Source organism: Harpegnathos saltator, unplaced genomic scaffold (genome assembly GCF_003227715.2).
Source record: "Harpegnathos saltator strain DR-91 unplaced genomic scaffold, Hsal_v8.6 scaffold60, whole genome shotgun sequence".
Classification (NCBI taxonomy): domain Eukaryota; kingdom Metazoa; phylum Arthropoda; class Insecta; order Hymenoptera; family Formicidae; genus Harpegnathos; species Harpegnathos saltator.
In genome coordinates, this window is record NW_020230427.1 from 1,054,537 (window position 1) to 1,077,068 (window position 22,532).

Sequence of the window (22,532 nt, forward strand, 5' to 3'; positions counted from 1 at the left end):
ATTGAATGTAATTCATGCAGACAAAGCTTAATTGCAAATAATTTGACAGATCATACTATCATAAATTTTATTTTTCAACTTTCACTGATTTTGTTAATAATAGTGGATTAATTTTGCCTTCTATAGACGTAGTAAAAATTGTCGAATGTACTGAAAATGTGTTGTTAATTCAAACAAATAATTTCACAAAGTTGTAAAGAATTTATACGAAAACATTATAATGTATATCAAACATCAATTTGCATTAGGAAAAACAATATTTTCTCATCTTACCTGTAATATTTTTCATTTTGACAGAGCACATAAATTACAACTAATTGCATCAATTGCACATAAATTTATAAATATTAAATTATTGTCTTTTGGGAAATTTTATACAAATGAAATTTTATTACTTTTACAGCGCAGACATAAGTTAACGAAGTTAATTTTATTTGGAGCCGAATGATGATTAACGGAGAGATATAAGATAGATATAACAATTAATATAAGAACAAATGTTTTTTATAATGTTTATTTTAAGTTAAAATTTTATGTTAATTGTTTGTATGCAATAATACAAATAAAAGTACAGTTTGATAATTATATAGAAGAAAAGACTTGAATATTAATTAATGTTTTTATATCTCAAATATATCACATAATTATAAAATATCTTAAAAAAAATTAATATTTTATTGTCAAACGTTCACCATATATAACGTTAAATAGCTACTATTAAATATTAAACAACAGAAATATTATATTAATGTTATAATTTCTTATTCAACAATGTTAGAGCAATATAATATATACGTTGTGCATAATAATGATATTAAATAAGAAATTATGACATTAAAATAATGTTAATTAAAATATATTAGCATCGAATTCCAAAATATTCTTTTTCAGAAAAATTTGACTCAAGATTTATACCTAATATAATATAGACTATAAAATTTTCTTCAAAAAGAACTTCGAAATGTAATTTACGATATATGCATCTTCATATTTTCACAGGATTTTGTCCCTTTCTTTTATGGAAGAGGTAAAATACTATAGTATGTGTCGTTTCAATCCGTCCTTTCAAAGATGGCTGCCTTCCACTTTTGCGCCTTCACTTGTGTGGCCGGTATTAGCAGTCTAGGTAATATATAGAAATCTGCAAATATATCATATGTTATTCTCTAGTTATATTGAGGTTATATAATATGGTTTCATAATTGTAATATAATTGCGTTATATATCTGTTACATTATTTTGTTATAAGCTGAAGATAACATTATAATAATAATATAACAGTAATGTAACACGTTATATAACAGTAATTACATTCATATTACATTGATCATGGACGTAAGAATATATGAACGGAGCATAGTGCTGTGAGGGTGGTCCATGAAGGGTGAGGAGAAAGAAATGTCTATTATAACGGATATGAGAAACTAAGATGGCGACAGTTGCTAGTATCACGGAATGTTATATATTTCAACATCTTAAAAGAAATAAAGCTTTTTCACTCAAAAGGCTCGTCTACATTAGCTGTAAGAGTAAGGCTGTAAGGCTGTAACGTAAGCTGTCAGTGAATGAAAATATTTCATTTCGTGCCTTGCAACCTTACAGCCTTACTCTTACAGCTATTATAGACGAGCCTTTTGAGTGAAAAAGCTTTATTTCTTTTAAGATGTTGAAATATATAACATTCCGTGATATTAGCAACTGTCGCCATCTTAGTCTCTCATATCCGTTATAATAGACATTTCTTTCTCCTCACCCTTCATGGACCACCCTCACAGCACTATGCTCCGTTCATATATTCTTACGTCCATGATCAATGTAATATGAATGTAATTACTGTTATATAACGTGTTACATTACTGTTATATTATTATTATAGTAAACACAGTTATATAACAGTTACATTGTCGTAATGTAACGAAATGTAACACGTAATATAACGTGTACGTTACAAACAATATACATGTTAGTTGTAACTTCCCACTCATAGAAAGTTGCAGTTATATAACAAAAATATCACATGTTACTTAAAATATTATATAACTGTAATATTATTGTTAAGTAAAAAATTTACTCCTAATTTTCTCGCGTCTTGCGTCCGTAAGATAGCTTCGATTCCAAGCGGTCACCCCTCCATGTACTGACCATGCAATTAGGCTTTGCTTAACCTGACAGTCGAGTAGCACGCAGTTATCCCAATGACTCCAACGATGTTCTTATGACTTGTGCTTATATAATGTGTCCTTATAGTATTCACAGAATATTATACCTTTCATGTCAAAAATTAAAACAACGCAACAACATTCGATATACGACAAATATCAGTATAGACTATGTTTCAAAATTACTAATAATGGAATAATAGAGTATTATAATGGTTAACCCACAAAAGAAATAGTTTGAAACAAATTCAAGGAAGTTTAAATAAAAAATTTTTATTACTAAATCTAAAAGAACTTTTGAGAAACATTGCCTAAAATCTTGTTTTTTATCAACATGGTTTTCTTCAATGAAATAGAATTTTTATTTTTAAAAATAATATTGTAAAAATATATTTTAATAAAACAACTCAAAATCGAACAAGTAAGAATATTAAACTTAAGGAAATTTTTCTCTATGTGAGTTTTGTATAATATACAAGTGTTCTTAAACATTTAAATAGTATAAGTGCGGATATCTGCACGAAAATAGGAACGTTGTGTCCACGTGAAATCCGTGTGGTTTTGTAGATTCCACGTGAATGCAACAAATGTATTCCACGTGGATTCGATGTACTTTTTGGTAGGGATACATATCAGTATGCATATAAACATCAATATAAATAGGCAATATGATCTACTTAAGCGCGATGAAGGCATTACAAATACATGATAACATAGAACTACAAAATAAAGCAACTACAAAAAAGCGGAACAGAATTTCTGATTGATTAGCTTTCCACCATTTCTTTTATTTGTTACTGTTCCGCTTTGCTATTTCTTTCTCTATCGGAATACATCTTATTCGCAACAGAAAGCATTTGCAGCTTTTAATGGATTGCATGAATAGTTGTGTTGTATAACATCAATATAACATCGAGTATAACATCAATGTAATATGGACGTAATTACTGTTATATAACGTGTTACATTACTGTTATATTATTATAATGTTATCTCTAGCTTATAACAAAACAGTGTAACAGATATATAACACAATTATATTACAACTATGAAACCAAATTATATAACCTCAATATAACTAGAGTATAACATATATTATATTACATGTTACTCCTATGTTATATAATAATTATATTCTGTACTTGCTGGGTCCCATTTGGGAATTACATTCATTTGAGAGTATCCTCATTTGATGATTCTTTTCGTGGTTAAATTTCATTTGCGTGTTGACACCAATTGAAGATCCGAATTTACCCTTATTTGTTGAGGGTTTGTTTGAGGATATTTTTACACCCAATATTAGGTGTTTTTTCATGAGGGTAGATTGTAGCAAATATGAGATCTACATAAAATTAGAAAATATGTGATTTATTCATGGGAAATTAAATTATGCAACAAACTATTGAATAGAATAGGTTGTATAATTATTGAAGCAAAACACTAATCATTTGAATAAATTTTCTTTACAGCAACATATTTAATATAAAATATAATACAAAGTTTATAGGGTTATCTATTATTAAATCGTTACAATTATGTTTTAATTGAAGTTTTTTTATCTTACTTGAAGTAGCACGACATGCATCTTCTGGAGACAACATTACATCATATATTTGATCATTTTCTTTATCGTATAAAGAAATTTTCTCCATTTTAATGTGTTGTAAACACAATACAATTGTACATTCCACAAATACTAACTTAACCTAACACTTTTACTTATAAAAAGCGCGCAAAACAGTGTATTATGAGTAAATGTCACTGAAATATATATTAATTGGAACGAGCGTTGGCGTACGATTCTATTGTTTGCATGCGAATAGAGAGAAAGGTTCCCTGTGGTGCGATTCTTTAACTCGTTATTGGAGTTAACGACAGTTTCGTTATCGTTACGCAACTTTTCTACGGTATACAAAAGCTGCGCAATGATAACGAAAGTGTCGTTAACTCCAATAACGAGTTAAAGAATCGCGCCGCTGGTTCCTCTCTTATCCTTGTCTGGCCTATAGTGACGTCAAGAGTGGGGATAAGGAGGTATAGTCAAGAAGAAGTTAGTCGCTGAAAGTAAAGAGTGAAAGAGTGAAAGAAGAGCGAGAAATTATAAAAGTTATAAAAAGATTGTTGATAGAAAATGAAAAAATATAGCATTTGCAACGTCAAACGAACCCTGCTTATAGATATGTATATAGAAACCAATTTAGCTTTTGATTCGGACTGTACTAGATAAAGACACAGTAGTATTTTAGAGACTCAGTGACTCTTTCTCTCTCTCTCTCTCTCTCTCTCTCTCTCTCTCTCTCTATTCGTGCCTCAGGCCTAGCGCTCGTTCCAGTATAGACGCAGCTCGCGCTGACCGTCGCGCAGCGTCAAAGCATTAAGACGCCATCGCGACAGTCAGCGCGAGACGCGTTATCGCTCAAGCCCCTACGCACACAGCTTGCCGTGGAGCGTCTATAGGCCGCGATAGGCTTGGAAAACGTCAAACTTTATGCGGTTATTACTAAAAAACTATTACGATTTTCACATTATGGTACAGGACTTTTTTGTTCTTCTCACTTAGTTCTATGTCCTTACGGAGCCCGTGTCCCAAAGTTCTGAGACACCCTGTATATTTCAGTGGTAAATGCTCACGTTGACCCACCTCTTCAGTGCGAGCATTGTGAGCGTCATGTGAACGATCTAAAGTTGTTCACTATTACATGCCGTGAACGCTCACGAGCGCTAAAGCCAACGGCACACGGTGCTTGTTTTCGTGCTGGATTGCTTGCTGGATGAAAATACTGCGTTCTGATTGGTGCATTTCCATCTATCTTCGGAAAAGTACCAATCAGAACGCAGTATTTTCATCCAGCAAGCACGAAAACAAGTACCGTGAGCCGCTGGCTTATGTACCTTTTTTTGGTTAATTGAAGATATTTATGCGATCATATGTAAAATTGAATTCTAAATCATAATATAAATATCTTCAATTAACTAGAACATGTATATAGTAGGTTTTCCCATGATAGCAACAATATATTTTTACTTACTATATCATCCATTATATCCATTATGTCTATACTATTTTTTATATAATTCGATATGATTTATCGTATCCAAAAGTTGGATTCAAATGAACTTTTTCGTACAATGAGAATTATTGGTGTTATCACGTAAAGTCCCTAGAAAACTCTCTCTATATTTTCTCTATATTCATTGCCAGTGTAGTCTATCTTCGTTCATCTTTTTATAAACAATAAGGACAGAATAATGTTGCTAATACTGGCAATATATTGGACGTCGGACGTCGTACGTCGGACATCGGACGTAGTGTGAATCCTCCATTATATTTAAAGCTTCCTTAAGTTTATTTTCAGATGGTCTGTAGCCAATAAAATAATCCGTGCAGCATCTAAAGATGATATAAGAAAGCCTCAAATATAAGGCCTGACTATGAATACGGGTATAAGTGGAACGGCTTAAAGGGCGACACGATCGTCGTGGGTGTTAAATGGAACGCACCTCTTACATTCTTATAGGATGGATAAACTTAAAACGATCTAAAATATAAGATCCAATTATAGCCGGTATTCATAGTCGAGTCTTATATTTAAGATCGTCTTAAGTTCTCTTTCAGATATTCCGTAGCCAATGAAGTAATTTATATAGGCCGGTATTCATAATCGGATCTTAAATTTAAGACCGTCTTAAGTTTATTTTCAGATGCTATACAAATCATTTCATTGGCTATGGGGTATCTGAAAATGAACTTAAGACGGTCTTAAATATAAGACCTGACTATGAATACCGGCCATAGCATCTGAAGATAAACTCAAGACGATCTTAAATATAAGATTCGACTATGAATACCGGCCTATGAATTCGGCCTAGGTATATTATGTCTATGGTCGAGACGATCTTACGACCTATGCATATGCATCTATGTCATTTTGTGTGCGATGATCTTAACTACTTTATAAGCCGCTAGATGGCAACTTGGAAGATTTCTTTCGCGCAGTTAAAACTTGATACAATTCAATATATATAGAAGAGTATAAGCCTAGAAAAACCAAGATCATACTTCTCAGGATCATTTCTGTAGGAGTTGTTCTTACACCTCTTCCCTAACACGGAAGTAGATTCAACCACGATGAGGAGCAAAAGCTTTTTTTCCTGAGCGTGAGGACGACCGGCACTTCGTACGCGTTTACGAGAGTCCAGTCATCGATGATCGTTCAACCCTTTATATTATTTATAAAGGGCAGGGAAAAGAAGCATTCTGAGTGGTCTTTACGTATGAAATTCTTCAAAGTTAAGATTTTTTAAGTATGTTCGTATTACTTTTATCATTAATCATCTATATCAGAACTCAGCAAAACGTGCACGTGACGGGCCAATTTTCGACTATCTCCGCCCACCGCTATTCCCTTTACCTCGCCGCTCCGCGCTCTATAAGCCGCTCAAGCCTCAGGAGCGTGTTTCCAATAGTTTTCACGTCACCCATAAGGTGCTATTGTTGACGCGTTTTTTTTTAAAGCGGTATCCTCAGTAGGCCTCTTCATTTTTCAAAAATGAAGTTTATAAAAAATGAGAAGTGTTCTTCCTTAAGCGATGATTCCTTGCCATGTCATGCGGCTCGCTACTTTGGATGCAATATCCAAATTGACGTTTCCACTCTTACCAATAAAAGACGCCGAAAATCGAATTGAATATTCTTCATTTAACATATTTTATTTCGCTTCTGTTCAATTAGTTACGGGTTGTTACAGTCATCAGTGAATTAGGCTTACTGGGGATACCACTTAAAAAAAAACGCGTTAATAATAGTACCTCATGGGTGACGTAGAAAACTATTGGAAACAACGCTCCTGAGACTCGAGCGGCTTGTGAGCAGCGCGCGGAGCGGCGAGGTAAAGGGAATAGCGGTGGGCGAAGATAGTCGAAAATCGGCTGTCGCGTACACATTTTGCCGAGCTCTGATCTATATGTTTAATCAAATTCTAATAACCTTTGATGTTACATAGACACACTTTATTAAATCAAAAGATATCTCTAATTTTGCGTCTCGTTAAACTTGTTGTCTGTTAGGCATCTCGTTGGTTTTTGAAGAACAACTTTTATCGAGATTTGTACACAAGACTATACATAGAAAATATTTTGAGCAGAGAGGTACGCTTATAATTCCTCCTGTCTATATCGCAAGCAGTATTCGTGCATTTGTCATCACCAAAATAGTATAGGATAACAAAATATTTCTGTAAACTTTACAATCAAGCTATTTTTGTAATGAGCACACAGTTTCAGTTTGTAAGAACTGTACTAATTGAATGTAATATTTAGTTTACTATTTTAAAATATCCCCTTAAAGTTCCTCATATCTTTTATGTGTAAGGATTTTATAGATAAATAAAATTTTAATTATAAAAAAATATGTATTTTATTTCGTAGTTTAACAGACGAAGAATTAGTAACTACTACATTACTCAAATTCATAAGTTATTGATCTAGAGTTAATAAACATGATTTAATGTGAACAAAGTCTTGTTATTCGATTATTGTCCATCATAATCGATAGTTAGAACATTCCAATCGTAGCTGCTACCACAATTTCAATAGTTATGAAACTCAATCTTCGAGTAAGGGCCGATTTGAAATATTATGTAACAAACTGGAAAAAACAAGAATATTATCATAAAAAACACAATATCAACTTGTACAAAGCAAAGGTAAATCATTTCTAAATAATATCCATATATATATATATATATGTATATATGTGTGTGTGTGTGTGTGTGTGTGTGTGTGTGTGTGTGTGTGTGTGTGTGTGTGTGTGTGTGTGTGGTGTGTGTGTGTGTGTGTGTGTGTGTGTGTGTGTGTGTGTGTGTGTGTGTGTGTGTGTGTGGTGTGTGTGTGTGTGTGTGTGTGTGTGTGTGTGTGTGTGTGTGTGTGTATATGTATATATGTATATATATATATGTATGTATGTATATATATTTGCTACAATGTTGCAACATTGCGTATTGCAGTACAATATTGTAAAGACATCCCTTACGAAAAAAAAACGCTCAAGTATTGAATGTTTATACTCAATTGTTCGAATTTATCCTCAAATATACCCAAATGAGTACATATAAATTTGAGTGTATATATTCATATTTGAGGGTAAATTCGAATAATTGAGTATAGATATTTAATATTGGAGTATTTTTTCCGTAAGGAATATATATTCAGCAAACATAATGTAATATATATTTGTTAATTATAATTTCCTACTCAATAATATAACTGTTATATATTATATAACGTTTACATTATATAACAATTACATTATTGAGTAAAAATTTACAGGTATGTTACATGTTACATTATGTTTATTGGGTATATATATATATATATATTGGGTATATACAAGGTGTCCCATTTTAATGTCCCACCCTAAATAACTCTTCAGTATTGATTTATACAGTACAGATTCAGTTTTCCTCAAATATCTAAAAAAATATTAAACAAATAAAAAAATGTTTTAGACAAAAGTTGTTCAAATTAACTAGTAGAAAAAAAGTGTGATAAAAAATAAGGGTTCCCATTTAAAAAAATGCAAGTTGACCTTCAAATGATCTTGAAAATAGAAGTCATAGAGTAGCTCACTTAAATCCCTGCAACTTTTATTCAGATCATTTTCCTTGAAACTTCAATACTGAACTTACTGATTTTTGGAAATTTCAAATCATCAAATTAACAAAAATCAGGGTGCTATTGTAACAATATATTCTTCAGACTAAATAAAGCAAGAAAGTCTAGTACCACTTTTTCTTCCGACAAATAGCGAGATATCGTAAGTTAAACATTGAAAAAGTTATCAAATTTTCCTCGTATCTCGAAAAATATTAGACAAATAAAAAAATGTTTTAGACAAAAGTTGTTCAAATTAACTAGTAGGAAAAACAGTGTAATAAAAAATAAGGGTTCCCATTTTAAAAACGCAAGTTAACCTTCAAATGACCTTGAAAATAGAGGTCAAGGTCAAAGTCAAGGTCATCATAAGATAGCTCACTTAAATCTCTGCAACTTTTATTCAGATCATTTTTCTTGAAACTTCAATACTAAAGAGTTATTTGGGATGGGACATTAAAATGGGACATCCTATATACATGGGTATATATATATATATATATATATATATATATATATATATATATTTATATATGCATATATGCATATGTATATCTCTACAATATTACTACATTACAATATATCATATTGCAACATTGTAACAATATTGTTACAATTGCCTGTTATATAGGTGTAGTCTTCTTTATTTCAGTTTCTTATATAGTCTAATGAGTGACACTAAATACGCGCAGAGTATAGAAATCGCTAAATTTCATTTCATAGAGATCTATCAATATGCTGAACTAAAAATTTACCGAACATATTATAAAAGGGAATAAATTTAGTAATTTTTCTAAAAGGAATAAAAGACAAGTCTTTAACTGCCTTACATATATTTTACGAATCCTATTAACATATAAAGATATTTATTAATAAGTTTTGCTAATTGTCCATGAATTAACGACAAAACTTAAAAATTATAGATATGTAATAACAAAATCTTAACATTTCATTCATTTTTCATTATTTTTATAGGTACCATCGATAGCGGAGTGGTTAATGCATGAATTTCAAAATCAGACAGAAGTGCGTATCGGTGCTAATCCAAAATTGATACCTGCATCCATATGGCAGACATGGAAAGACGATTTGGGTAAGGAGTTTTTCGATTAACATTACATGCAATATTTTTCCTATCTAATAATATAATTTACATAAAAGAAATTGCGCTTATTGTTATATTCAGAAAACCGTTGTTTATAAAATAGATGCATACTTCAGCTCTTCTTTAAAGTTTCGAAGCAGATTCAACTATCATGACGAATCCAAGTAGATTTTCTTCATTACGCAACTAACAATCCTGTTCATGTTTAGAAAATTCACCCGTAAGATTGGTCGCAATCGGTAACGACCTGGTGGACTTGATCTGGCAGGTGGGTCGGCCTGAGTACAATCCGCATGCAGCATATCCGCTAACAGATGAATATTCGGGCAAACCATGGCAGGAGAAGATCCAACGTATTCGGCTGGAAATGGTACTTGAGTCGGCCGATGCACTCGTCGTCACCGCTCTGGACGAGATATCATGGCTTTTCAACATCCGCGGCTACGATCTGCCACACACGCCTGTTCTGAGGTCTTACGCAATTATCACTCACGGATCTGTGCATCTTTATGTATCTCGACAAAAGATCTTACGGGCTATTGATATACACTTGAAGACCGATTCCTGCTATCATAAGAACTGCGTCAAGTGAGTGATATAAATTAAAACTTTCAGGATAGTCTCTTCGTCCAACATTATATTAATCTTGAAAAGTGAAATAAAAAATATATGTATAGTGATTCATAATAAAAGTAAACAGATTCGAAAAGTGACTAATTAGTATTATTACAGGTGGCATAATTACACATCTATTTGGCATGATTTGAGGACCATGTCTCAAGCTTGGAATACTATCTGGCTTCCATCACCTTGCTGCTATACGTTGGGTGCATCTAAAGAAATATACAATTCCGTAAGTATAATTCTATTTTTAAATTAATAAGATATAATATGGATCTAATTAGTTTTTATTGAAAGAGAAATTGAACAAAGATTAAATAAAGATATATGAATATAGCTAACATATAAAATGTATATATATACATCTTCCCAGATCCCATCAGAGAAAAGAATGGCTAAACCTTCACCCATAATTGATCTACGAGCAGAGAAGAATAAAATTGAAGCGGCAGGTATGAGAAAATCTCATCTAAAAGACGCAATAGCAATGTGCGATTTCCTGGCTTACATGGAAGAACAATACGAATTTGACTCCGAAGGATGGGACGAAATGCAAGTGGCCAGGGTAGCAAATGAATTCCGTTACGAGCAAGATGACAATAAAGGCATCTCTTTCCCAACGATTGTAGGATATGGACCGCATGGTGCTATGCCGCATTACGAACCGATTAATTTAACTAACATTAAAATCGGGACCACGTCCACTTTAGTGGTAGATTCCGGAGGACAATACTTAGGTATGAAATTTTGAAATTTTTAATTTTCTTCTACCAAAAAATAAAATTCAAATTTAAGACTTGAAAACTTGATAAATCCGAAAACTTGCAACTTTTTTTCACTTAAACTTTTTTTTAGTCTCTCTCTCTCTCTCTCTCTCTCTCTCTTTCGCTCGCATTTTTTTCACTGGTTAAATAATAAAGATATAAAAAGGAAATAACGTCAAATTATTTGGTAGATGGTACCACCGATGTAACCAGAACTCTTCATTTCGGCGATCCGACTGATGAGCAGAAGAAAGCCTATACGAGAGTATTAATAGGTTCAATTCAATTGTCATCTCTGGTTTTTCCCAATGGTCTAACGACAGGCCAATTGGATACTGTCGCACGGGAACCATTATGGAACATCGGTTACGATTATATGCATGGGACTGGTCATGGAATCGGCCACTTCTCTTCAGTTCATGAATGTTCGTAATCGACAGTTTTCTTGTATAAATCCTTGCTTCGCGAAAAAGGATACGAAATGCAATCGATAAAAGCCATTTTAGTGGAACAATACACGTTGCAGCGCCTATCAGCGTGTCATATTTTGACATCAACAATTTAGTCACTGGATGTTCTATCAAGCTGATGCCAGGTTTTTTCCTATCCAATGAACCGGGATATTATAAAGAGGGCGATTTTGGGGTCCGTTTGGAGAATATAATTGAAGTGATCCCTGCTAACAAATCAGTACGTATTTAGTACACCTTTAATTATAGACTATATAATAATAATAGTAATATAATGACTATGATATTGCTAACTACTAATTGCTAATTATTAATTGTTCTAGACACATGGTAAACAACAATTTCTGAAATTCAGAGATGTTACTCTGGTTCCTTACGAACCGAAACTTATTGATGTCGATATGTTAACTCCATTGCACGTAAGTTCTACTTACAATTTATTCCAAAACTTTTTTGAGTTTAATATTATTGCATTTCAATAATAAATGCCACTATTAATGCTTATATTATATACAGCGACGTTGGCTGAATAATTATAATAAACGCATACGGGAAGAAGTTGGTACAGAGTTGAAGAAAAGATTGAAAATGAAAGCATTTTACTGGATGATGTTGAAGACTGCAACCATTCCAGAAATAAGTTCAAACAGTCAAAGCTTTTTTACTGATTATTCTCATTCGACGCCGTCCGCCTCCAGGCCATTCCATATTTTAGTCGCAATCATTGCCGCTTATCATGCTATAGAAAGTAAATAATATTCAAAGTATATTTCTTTCATAAAAATTATTTATCGATGTTAGAATAACACATTGACTTTCTTTTGCAGATTTCACGAAAATGCACATCTAATCTAAAAAGCAGATTGTTGACATTGATTATCAAATATTTTAAAAAATATACATAGTTTTTTTATTGTAATATACACCATTTCCAAATGTCAACATAGATTAGTATATACTTAATTTAAAATTAAGAGTGAAACAGAAATAACATTTAATAAATTATTTTTCTATACATATGTTATTATTTCTATACATAACTTAATTTGAAGAGTGAAACAGAGAAATAACATTTAATAAATTATTTTTCTATACATATGTTATTATTTCTATACATATTATATATATTGTATATATGTATTACTTTCCTCAATTTATTCTTTAAGCTTCTTTGCTTTCTGATATTTTTCATACGATTGATCCAGGATAACTTGAAATGGATCTGATAAAGGTTCATCTGGTGCATCTGGTACAATACTAACATAAATTTTAAAATGTTTCAATACATCATCTGAAAAGATTCAAGTATTTAGTAAATGTTAATATTAAATTGAATTCATTAAAAATAAATAAAGTTATATGTACCTATTACTTCTTTATCTATTTTATGTTCAACAGCTATATTTTCACTATTATATTTAATAGGATCTGTTTTATGCTGAGAAATAAATGTGAGAGCTTGGTTCAATGTACATTTCCCTTCAGGTATTACTGCAGGCTCATAGTAATCCAAGTTAAGATCACTTATATTGTATCTATTCTGAGGTAAAAGTTTTGACTCTGTTTCTGGTTTTACCTTTATAAAATATTATAAAAATTAAGTTAAATAATATACACAAAAAATAATATACGAAATATTTTAATATTTTTCCTTATAATAGTAAATAAACTAAAAAATTGATAACAAGAAAAAACCTAAAAAATTCTTTTAAAATATCACAACATAGCTAGTAAATTAAAGCAATAAAACTTATTTTAACATTCTGATATTTTATAAAACCTAATTTATGTTAATTCCCAAAAATATATGTAATAATTTGCTGAATCTAATAAAATATAATATGTTTAGCCTAAAAATACAAAAATAAAGAATATATACTTGTGGATCTATTGATGTTATAAAGACATCCTTTAATCGTTGGTCTAACTGCATATTTTTCTGATAATGTTTTTCCCAGAATCCTGGATGTACTAAAAATAAAGATAAAATATTAAGGAAAAAACAACCAGGAAAGAGAATAGAAGAGTACATAATTGTCATTTTTAAATTAGAGAACTTTTTTAATTAATTATATTAATTAATTTATATTATATTTAATTTATATTATATTATATTAATATAATTATATTAATTAATTAATTATAAAAACTACAATGATTGTTTTAATACACTACTACTATTTTCAACCATTTGCATATTTATATACACATTAAAAATTAAATTAACATTATAACAATACTGCGTTAAAAGTATCAAGGCCAGTCTCTATCCATTGCTGCATTTGACCTTACATGTTGATCTCATATTACCTTTATCCATCAACTTCTTTTGTTTTTCAGTAGATGCATATTGTGGAGCGGGAATTGGTTTTTTTTGCGAAATAATTGCTTCCGCACGGTTTGCAATATTGAACGTGCGAATAGGTCGCGTCAACTTTGAATAAAGAACTCCCATTATCAAAACAGCTTACTGAAAAATGAAATGTAATAAATATTAATATAAATTGACTTAACATTTCTATTAATTTTAACTGCAATGTATCTGACATGATTATAAAACTAAATATTACAATCAATAAGATATGATCATATAAAAATTTTTGGTAAATATGGAGACGGGTTACCGATTTACCTGAAACTTTGGAATATTGTATATTTTAATGCGCAAAACATAAATCTGAAAATTTAAAATGTCGCTCTTAAGTCTGAATATAAAAGTCTGCTGAATAAAAGAAATGCTGAAAAGTGATAGTTTTTAGGTTAAGAAATTTGTCATACCCATAGACCTTCCTTCCTCCCTTCAATAGATGGCTCTGGGCCCGTGGGAGTTAAGCCCCTACGCCATTCTCCTATACCATAGACATAAAGAGCCTGAAATCAAAGAGCCGCAAACTGCTCCACGTTTTTGATTGGCTGTACTATATGACGTCAGAATACGTCATGTTTGCGAAGAAAAATCGTACAGTTCGCTAGCTGTCTGCTAGATAAGAAGGTTGCGAGGTTATTTTACATTAAAATGTGAAGGCAGAAAAATAAGAGTGTGTCTATCAAAGAATACAAAGTAAATGGATTTTATATTAAATCTTTTGAAACATGTTTCTAATGTAAATACATTGTCTAAAAAACTTGCTGGAATTTGAATATAACCTTTTACAAACTTGTTTTATTGTATTTCCTTAAAGAGATTTGATGGCTATTTACTGTCGCATGAAACATTTATAAGAATAATTTCAAATTATGTAATTACTTTATTATTTTTGCAGTATTTGTAGTTATGTTGCGGTGTTTAAATATTGATTTGCATCATGGTACGAGTATGTAGTGCAAATAATTGTTCAAATAAGTATAGTACTGGGATAAAGTTCAGGAGGTGCCCTTGTATTCCTCATCTGCGGCAACAATGGTTAGAAAAATTAAACAGAAGTACTATGGGAAATGAATTTTATCTTGTGAATGCAATTATAAAATTATAAAATAGTTGTTTCCTTTAGAAAATATATATGTTTAGATGTTATGTCATAAGATTTTGTTTTATGGTTCTTATCTTATATTGTAGGAACATTTCAGCAGAGAAGATTTACAAACAAATACTCGAAGCCTTATTCCTATAATTTTTTGCAACTGCTCAAATACTTGTAGGAATGTCAAACCTTTGCAGGTCAATAATAAAACTTTTAATCCTTTAGAAGATCATCCAGGACTACCAAAACATCTACAGAATAGGAACAAAAAGACAAGTAATAAAGAGAATGAAAAACTTTGCATCAAAAGAGGACGTCCAAAAAAAGAAGTATACATAAGACACAATGTCCCATAGCCTTAAGAAGACAGATCGTTTCATCTTTGGTTCCTCGACCAACTGCGATAGAGTCCACTTCTCAAAGAAATGTATCTTCTAGCTATATGCATTGTAATAATCAGTCGAGTCATAATGTAACACATTGTGATATGAATATGAATGTGGACCTTAGTGAATGTAAAATACCTTCCAGCATTGTGCAATACGATAATCAGTCGAGTCATAATATAGGAGTAACATCTTGTGATACGAATATGAATAGAGACCTTGACGAATGTCAAGTACCTTCTAGCATTATGCACTGTGATAATCAGTCGAGTCATAAGATAGGAGTAACACATTGTAGTGCGAATATGAATGTGATTCTTAGAGAATGTAAGGTACCATTGATAGCAAGTAAGATGAATGAAGTCCAAACAAGAACTGATTTTAACCAAAGTATTAATAATAATAATCAAAGTACAAATAATAATACTGGTCTAAGTGCAATAGCGGAACTACGGGACTTTAGTCAAAGTAATAACATTCATACATTGACAAACTCCATATATGAAAATGTTGAACAATGTGGGAAATCTAAAAGTAATGTTAATTCAAAGAGTAGCATTGTGATAAGTACTACAAGATATAGCAGAAATTCGGAGTGTGAATCTATTAATAACAATATAATAGTGAGAAACATGACTGGATCTGATAGTTATATAATATTTGATAATACAATACCTGATAATACAATACCTGATAATTCTATAATAGAAGGAAGTCCCAGTCGTAATCCTAATATTGTAAACAGTTGTATGACATATAATACCAGTACCGTAGAATGTAAAAATTATTTTATTCAAAATTGTCGGAAACTTATGCTGAAACAATCCAAAATTCTATCTATTGATATTCAACCTACATTGAATCCATCTTTGAAACTTGATAGTATTTTACAGCAAAACCGTGTCCTGAAAAGAAAAGTTGACAGTTTACGTAAATTAGCTACATATTGGCAGAAAAAGTTATCATCTTTTAAGAACAAATTGTCTTCTCGCTTTGGGGAGGATCAGCTTAATGCTCTATGTTTGAGTTCGAGTCGCGGCAGTAAATGGACAAATAAGACATTACAAATCACTTTACAGTTGCATTTTGCATCTGGCACCACTGGATATCAATTACAGTCACAGCTACAAATGCCTTTGCCGTCTGTTCATCTTCTTCAATTTAAACTTCAACATGTACAGTTCTCGCCTGGTTTGTTGCATGACATTTTTAAGCTTCTTCATAAAAAAATAAGCTCAATGAAAACTATAAACAAAGACTGCGTTCTTATTTTTGACGAGATGGCAATTCAGAAGAAAATTGATTACAATGCAGGAACCAAGTCATACATAGGTTGGTATACTATACCAGGAGCAAAACCAAAAGTAACTTCACAGTTAAAGCTTCAATATCCTGATACAAGAGAGAAATGGCGGACTGAGGTATCCCTATCAATGCTAAAGGAAAAGGCAAGTAAAATCATGGTGTGGATCTTAGGAGGACTAGCTGTCCGGTGGAAACAACCAGTAGCCTATGATTTCACTGGAAATTCTTTTTTTTCTGAAGCAGTCAAAGATCGCTGTCTAGAAATTGTACGTGAGTCGTACAAAGTGGGAATAACAGTTCGTGTTCTGACTTGCGACATGGGTAATCGTAATGTATGGAAAGCCCTGGGAATAGAAGTGGGTCCGCAGATACTGAATAACAGCTTCTGCCATCCATGTGTTGAAGGTCAGAAAATGTTTGTTATGGCTGATGTTGTGCACGCTTTTAAAAATTTCAAAGAAATGCTGACAAACAATAAAGTTATACATCTTCCTGATCGAATTGTTGAAAAACAAGGTCTGCCTTCTTCAGCAGTAAAAGTGGCTCATATTTTTGCCCTAATTGATTATCAAAGTGGAGATATGTGGCGAATAACTCCAAAATTAAAGAGGAGTGATGTGCAATGCAATCATTTTGACAAGATGAAGTTAAATGTCGCGAGACGAGTCATTAATCATCGTACTGCTGCTAGCTTGTTTAATATCGCTTTTATGGAAGGAGGTGACCCTGAAATGGTTACAACAGCTTGGATGGTGCTATTAATGCATGAATGGTTCCGTTATGTCACTTGCAGATCCCTCTTATCTGCTTTAAGTAAAAGAAATACAGAGACTTATGAACAAGCTATTACTATTCTTAAACTGACAATGGATGTGTTCCAACATATGTATATATCAGGAGGTTGGAAACCTGTACAGACTGCAATTAAAATTTCGACTAAGACTATTTCAGATCTTGCTGAATTGTGCCTGAATGAACTTGGTTATGACTTTCTGTTTACTGGTCGACTTACTCAAGATATCATTGAAAATCTTTTCTCTGTCATAAGGTATCGCAGACCAACACCTACACCACTTCAAGTAACGCAACGGCTAAGACAAACTACTATTTCAATGCTTTTGAGGGAAGTACCTGGAAGTAGTTATGACTTTGAGACAGAGGGAGAAATACTTATTAATATCTTTGAAGAGTTGAAATTTGCTGCTTTGGATACTGCTTTGAATAACAATGGAGATTGGCCAAGAGACTTTATAATTCTACCTTTCACAGTACCACAAAAAGAAAATAAAGTGCTGTACAGAGTAGCAGGCTATGTGGTTCATCAAGTTTTTACAGTTACAAAGTTAGACTTAATTTGTTCTACATGTTCTTCAGCTGTACTTCATAAGGATCCTCAGGCTCATCCAGAAAGTGAATTTACTCGCCAAACAAACTATGCAAATTGTTCTCAAGTACAAGTTTCCGATGAAATTTTCACTCTGATCGTGAAAGCAGAAGAATGTTTTAGAGGTGTTGAGCACGTCATCACATCTGTCCGTAAAAATGCAGACATATTTTTGACAAATATAATGAAGGAGTTTCCAAATTTGTATGCTTCCGCTATACCAAAGTGTCACAATCTTGCAACAGCTATTCTGAAGAGATTCATTCAAATGCGACTAAAAATTTTCACTGGTCATGAAGAACGAAAAGAATCCGGTTCAGAATTTGGTAGTTTCAGCATGGGCTCGCGTTTGTTAGGCAAAAGCATATAAATAAAACTTTATTATTAGTCAGCAGAGACTTCCAACGATATTGAGTAAAGTAATTCTGTTTTTATTTTTAGTATGTTAGTCTAATTGTTGTCACAAGAAATTTCTATTGAATGCAATAACCCAGATAGAACACAGTGTTAGCAAAATATTTTAGAGATATAGATGTGAAATATATAAATATTGTAATGTCCGAGATTCTCAGATATGAAAAAGATTATAATAAATATCTAAAAATATTTAAGAAAACCATTTTTCATTAATATTTTTATGAAACAACTTATGACTTATAAATCGATTTATGAAACATATTTTGCAGACATATTTTTACATATTTATTATAATTGTTTTCATAGCAGAGAATGTTGAACATTACAATAACTATAAAATATTTGATCTATATTTCTAAAATATTTTGTAAATATTATGTGCTGTCTGGGAACCTACATTTTAGTAACAGCAATAATAATATAATGTAATTATTAAAAGATAATTATGTTCAATACAATTATTATAATTTATAATATAATTGTTATAATATATAATTATTATAACTGTTTTCAATAAAACTTATGTTCGTTCTCAAACGATTATGTAAATTTATTTCAATTTTATTTGAATAATCACACTAATACATTTACGAGATTCAGATATTAGTTTCGAACTTCGCGCGAAGGGACGCCATGTTTGCGAGGAAAAAGATTCCCCTGCCTAGCAGACAGTTTGCGGCTCTTTGATTTCAGGCTCTTTACATAGACATGGCAATAAGAAATGGACCAACCATAATCGATTATTCTTATAATAATCGGTTGTGGTTGATCTATTTCTTACTGCTTACGCTTAGAACCTTATTCTTGCAGCCATTGTAGATGGGCCTTAAGGACCACAGCACAGACTGTGTTCCGATATTTACTATCAGTACTGAAAATCTATAGTATACGTGACACAAACTATATATTTTCAATACTGGCAGTGAATATCGGAACTCAGCCACAGACTTCTGCATAACGCATAATATACACACATAAGAGAATCAGCCAATCAGAGTTCTTCATTTCTGTCCTGAGGAGGGAAATAAAGAAAGCTAAAGGCTCGTCTACATTAGCTGTAAGAGTAAAGCTGTAAGGTTGCAAGACACGAAATGAAATATTTTCATTCGCTGACAGCTTACGTTACAGCCTTACAGCCTTACTCTTACAGCTATTGTAGACGAGCCTTAAGGGCCATCACACGTAGAAAAATTTTAACCGTAACCGTAAGGTTGTAAGAAAACTGACCAATCACAGTCGATTATTATAATGTCACAAGAGAAAGGGTCGACTGTGATTGGTCAGTTTTCTTACAACCTTACGGTTACGGTTAAAATTTTTCTACGTGTGATGGCTTTAATTGGTTTATTCTCTTATGTGTTATGTGTTAAGGCCTATCTACAATGGCTGCAAGAATAAGGTTCTAAGAGTAAGCAGTAAGAAATAGACTAACCACAATCGATGATTATAAGAATAATCGATTATGGTTGGTCCATTTCTTACTGCTTACGCTTACAACCTTAAGGTCATTCTACAATACATGTCGTAGTTGTAAGCTGTAAGAACTGACCAATTATAGCCGATTATTTTTATAATAATCGACTGTGATTCGCCAATTCTTACGGCTTACAACTTACGACACGTATTGTAGATCAGGCCTTAAGGCCATTGCACATACAAAAGTTTTAGTCGTAACCGTAAGTCCGTAAGCAAATTGACCAATCACAATTCGTATATTTCGAGATGCTAGATTGTGATTGGTCAATTTGTTTACGGTCTGAAGGCTCGTCTACAATAGCTATAAGAGTAAGGCTGTAAAGCTGTAACGTAAGCTGTCAGCGAATGAAAATATTTCATTTCGTGTCTTGCAACCTTACAGCCTTACTCTTACAGCTAATGTAGACGAGCCTTTACTGTTCACGCTTAAAGCCAGCGGCACACAGTGCTTGTTTTCACGCTGGATTGCTTGCTGGATGAAAACACTGCGTTCTGATTGGTGCATTTCCATCCATCTTCGGAAATGTACCAATCAGAACGCAGTATTTTCATCCAGCAAGCAATCCAGCACGAAAACAAGCACCGTGTGCTGCTGGCTTAAGGCTGCGTTCCGATATTCACTGCTAGTACTGAAAATCTATAATATATGTGACATAAAGTATATATTTTTAATATTGGCAGTGAATATCGGAATGCAGCCTAAACTAAACCAGTTCCAGGCAGCACTAGTTCAGCTGAAAAAACAGATCTAAATAAATCTTTTATAATATATTTATTGAATATTGGATTCCAAGTTTTGAAAGGGTAAAAATGAGTAAAAATGTGCGTAAAATGGTTCCAGGTGATGGCCTCCGATCATTACGAAGTACTATGTTATTTCGTGCAGTCAATTATGAATTATATATTAAGCCGGTAAGGTTATAATAATGTTGAATATAGCTATAAAATTGATCGAGAAGAATTTTGTTAAAGCTAACTTTTCATTTTACCTGCAGAACAGAGCTATCATGATTTTCGGTATTATAACAATGTTGGGTTGTTCAGGATATATGTTTTACATGAATCGCAATCATAAAAGGAACAGTTATGAAGCTATGGTTAAATCAGACAATACAGTAGTATTAGTAAGGAAAGAGTCTAAATGGACAGACTGAATAAGAAATTCTAATGACCAGTTTGTTACAACATTTTGTAACTAATTATTTTAAGCAAATTCTAATATACATATATCTTATGTAAGTCTGATAAGTCTAACATAATTGTACATTATACTTTAATGTTGTATCAACAAATTATTTGTTTTTATATATTTAATTTATATAGAGATTTATATAGAGAGAGAAAATTTTATTTATAACAATTAAATTTTCATATAATAACTATGGTTTGATAGAATTTGAATAAATATATTTCAAATGCCCAGCAAACACAATGTAACATGTAACATACCGTGATAATTGTAATATTCTACTCAATTATATAAAAATAATGTTATATAATGCACATATTATATAACAGTAACATTGTTGAGTAGGAAATTACAACTAATAGGTATGTTATATAAATAAAATAAATTTAATATTGCGTTTGTTAAGTAAATTTAATATAAATTAAATATATATTTTGAGATAAAATTTTTATCTAAATTTTATTTACTGAATCACAATTTATAATACATTATGTAATAAAAATGATACTTCCTGTTAAAATTATTTATCCTGTTGATATTGTTAACATTATTGTTAATATTATTTTTCATACTTTGCCTAACATTATATTATAAAAACTGTAGAAATTAATAAATACATATACAGTATGTTTGATTTAAGTAGATATATTTAATTATGTCTTAGAAAATTAGATACAAAAAAATTGTTTAAAACATCCACTTAAATCAGACATATATACTATATAAGCATATATAATATGTGAATATATAATCCAAAAATTTAGATTCTTTTACAATATATCAATATATATATTTGTTATACAATATATATATCAATATATATATTTGTTTATACTTATTTAAATTGGAAATTTAACATATTAACACAGAATGTTCCTCTATAATTATTATTTTATCGTATGACTATTCTATGTTAATCTTAGTTTGTGATTAATATAGAAACTGATCTTGATTTATTAACAAAATTATTATTTCATACATATACAGGATAAGCCAAAAATCTATTGGATGAGTGCAAAAGTTCGTGCGGAGTTTCAATAGATGGAGTTATAAGCGTCGTAAAGTGTTGTCATTAATACTTCCATCTACATATTATATAACGTTGGAAAGGTGATGTCTTCAGCTGTTATTAAAAAAAAATCAT

The 22,532-nt window shown here is 31.6% G+C and overlaps 4 protein-coding genes, 1 long non-coding RNA gene and 1 other non-coding gene across 23 annotated transcripts in view; 4 read left to right on the forward strand and 2 right to left on the reverse strand.

Moving 5' to 3' along the window:
* LOC105182715 (xaa-Pro aminopeptidase 1) overlaps positions 1-12,776 on the forward strand; it is a 78,649-nt gene extending 65,873 nt beyond the window's left edge. For all 3 annotated transcript variants that reach the window (XM_011140360.3, XM_025304304.1, XM_025304305.1), the window contains 9 exons: positions 9,786-9,903; positions 10,125-10,503; positions 10,648-10,768; positions 10,910-11,273; positions 11,492-11,725; positions 11,827-11,990; positions 12,094-12,189; positions 12,287-12,518; positions 12,598-12,776. In XM_011140360.3, the coding sequence (XP_011138662.1) occupies positions 9,786-9,903; positions 10,125-10,503; positions 10,648-10,768; positions 10,910-11,273; positions 11,492-11,725; positions 11,827-11,990; positions 12,094-12,189; positions 12,287-12,518; positions 12,598-12,620 (1,731 nt within the window). In that variant the 3' untranslated portion in view covers positions 12,621-12,776. The remainder of the gene's footprint in view (positions 1-9,785; positions 9,904-10,124; positions 10,504-10,647; positions 10,769-10,909; positions 11,274-11,491; positions 11,726-11,826; positions 11,991-12,093; positions 12,190-12,286; positions 12,519-12,597) is intronic.
* Positions 6,210-6,426, forward strand: LOC112589793 (small nucleolar RNA U3). The gene has a single exon (XR_003113792.1). It is a non-coding gene; the product is annotated as a small nucleolar RNA U3 (small nucleolar RNA).
* Positions 7,568-11,672, reverse strand: LOC105182711 (uncharacterized). Of its 8 annotated transcripts, none has more exons than XR_003113783.1 (6): positions 11,045-11,216; positions 10,900-10,954; positions 10,646-10,748; positions 10,027-10,560; positions 9,790-9,867; positions 7,568-7,806 (listed from the first exon to the last, which is right to left on the reverse strand). It is a non-coding gene; the product is annotated as an uncharacterized LOC105182711 (long non-coding RNA). The 8 variants fall into 8 exon arrangements; XR_003113784.1 differs by having other exon boundaries at positions 10,879-10,954; XR_003113786.1 differs by lacking the exons at positions 10,900-10,954; positions 11,045-11,216 and adding an exon at positions 11,499-11,672 and having other exon boundaries at positions 7,573-7,806; positions 10,027-10,363; positions 10,449-10,560.
* A 137-nt stretch (positions 12,777-12,913) lies between the features above and the next one.
* Positions 12,914-14,636, reverse strand: LOC105182710 (protein NDUFAF4 homolog). 2 transcript variants are annotated; one of them, XM_019841231.2, is made up of 6 exons: positions 14,549-14,607; positions 14,403-14,447; positions 14,081-14,240; positions 13,650-13,741; positions 13,136-13,346; positions 12,914-13,061 (listed from the first exon to the last, which is right to left on the reverse strand). In XM_019841231.2, exons 3-6 carry the CDS (start codon positions 14,223-14,225, stop codon positions 12,925-12,927), a joined length of 585 nt encoding a protein of 194 aa, XP_019696790.1. In that variant the 5' UTR covers positions 14,226-14,240; positions 14,403-14,447; positions 14,549-14,607; the 3' UTR covers positions 12,914-12,924. The 2 variants fall into 2 exon arrangements, with proteins under 2 accessions (XP_019696790.1, XP_019696791.1); XM_019841232.2 differs by lacking the exon at positions 14,403-14,447 and having other exon boundaries at positions 14,549-14,636.
* Positions 14,637-14,638: 2 nt separating this feature from the next.
* Positions 14,639-18,535, forward strand: LOC112589790 (uncharacterized protein DDB_G0288805-like). 8 transcript variants are annotated; one of them, XM_025304353.1, is made up of 6 exons: positions 14,640-14,831; positions 15,034-15,173; positions 15,327-16,808; positions 16,932-17,065; positions 17,163-17,327; positions 17,971-18,535. In XM_025304353.1, the coding sequence occupies exons 3-5, from the start codon at positions 15,674-15,676 to the stop codon at positions 17,181-17,183; spliced, it is 1,290 nt and encodes a 429-aa protein (XP_025160138.1). In that variant the 5' UTR covers positions 14,640-14,831; positions 15,034-15,173; positions 15,327-15,673; the 3' UTR covers positions 17,184-17,327; positions 17,971-18,535. The 8 variants fall into 8 exon arrangements, with proteins under 8 accessions (XP_025160139.1, XP_025160138.1, XP_025160132.1 ...); XM_025304347.1 differs by having other exon boundaries at positions 15,327-17,065; XM_025304352.1 differs by having other exon boundaries at positions 15,327-17,065; positions 17,166-17,327.
* Positions 18,536-20,884: 2,349 nt separating this feature from the next.
* Positions 20,885-21,494, forward strand: LOC109504150 (small integral membrane protein 8). The gene is made up of 2 exons (XM_019842937.2): positions 20,885-21,111; positions 21,195-21,494. The coding sequence occupies exons 1-2, from the start codon at positions 21,010-21,012 to the stop codon at positions 21,351-21,353; spliced, it is 261 nt and encodes an 86-aa protein (XP_019698496.1). The 5' UTR covers positions 20,885-21,009; the 3' UTR covers positions 21,354-21,494.
* Positions 21,495-22,532: the final 1,038 nt, after the last annotated feature.

Bases quoted from the DNA above. Each gene is read 5' to 3' on its own strand.
- LOC105182710 (XM_019841232.2), bottom strand. From the start codon at position 14,225: ATGGGAGTTCTTTATTCAAAGTTGACGCGACCTATTCGCACGTTCAAT. The intron at 13,347-13,649 runs GTATATATTCTT...TATTTTATAAAG, and splicing joins TAACATCAATAGATCCACAA to GTAAAACCAGAAACAGAGTC. The intron at 13,062-13,135 runs GTACATATAACT...GAATCTTTTCAG, and splicing joins AATAGATAAAGAAGTAATAG to ATGATGTATTGAAACATTTT.
- LOC112589790 (XM_025304347.1), top strand. From the start codon at position 15,674: ATGCATTGTAATAATCAGTCGAGTCATAATGTAACACATTGTGATATG. The intron at 17,066-17,162 runs GCAAGTAAAATC...TTTTTTCTGAAG, and splicing joins TATCAATGCTAAAGGAAAAG to CAGTCAAAGATCGCTGTCTA.
- LOC109504150 (XM_019842937.2), top strand. From the start codon at position 21,010: ATGAGTAAAAATGTGCGTAAAATGGTTCCAGGTGATGGCCTCCGATCA. The intron at 21,112-21,194 runs GTAAGGTTATAA...TTTTACCTGCAG, and splicing joins ATGAATTATATATTAAGCCG to AACAGAGCTATCATGATTTT.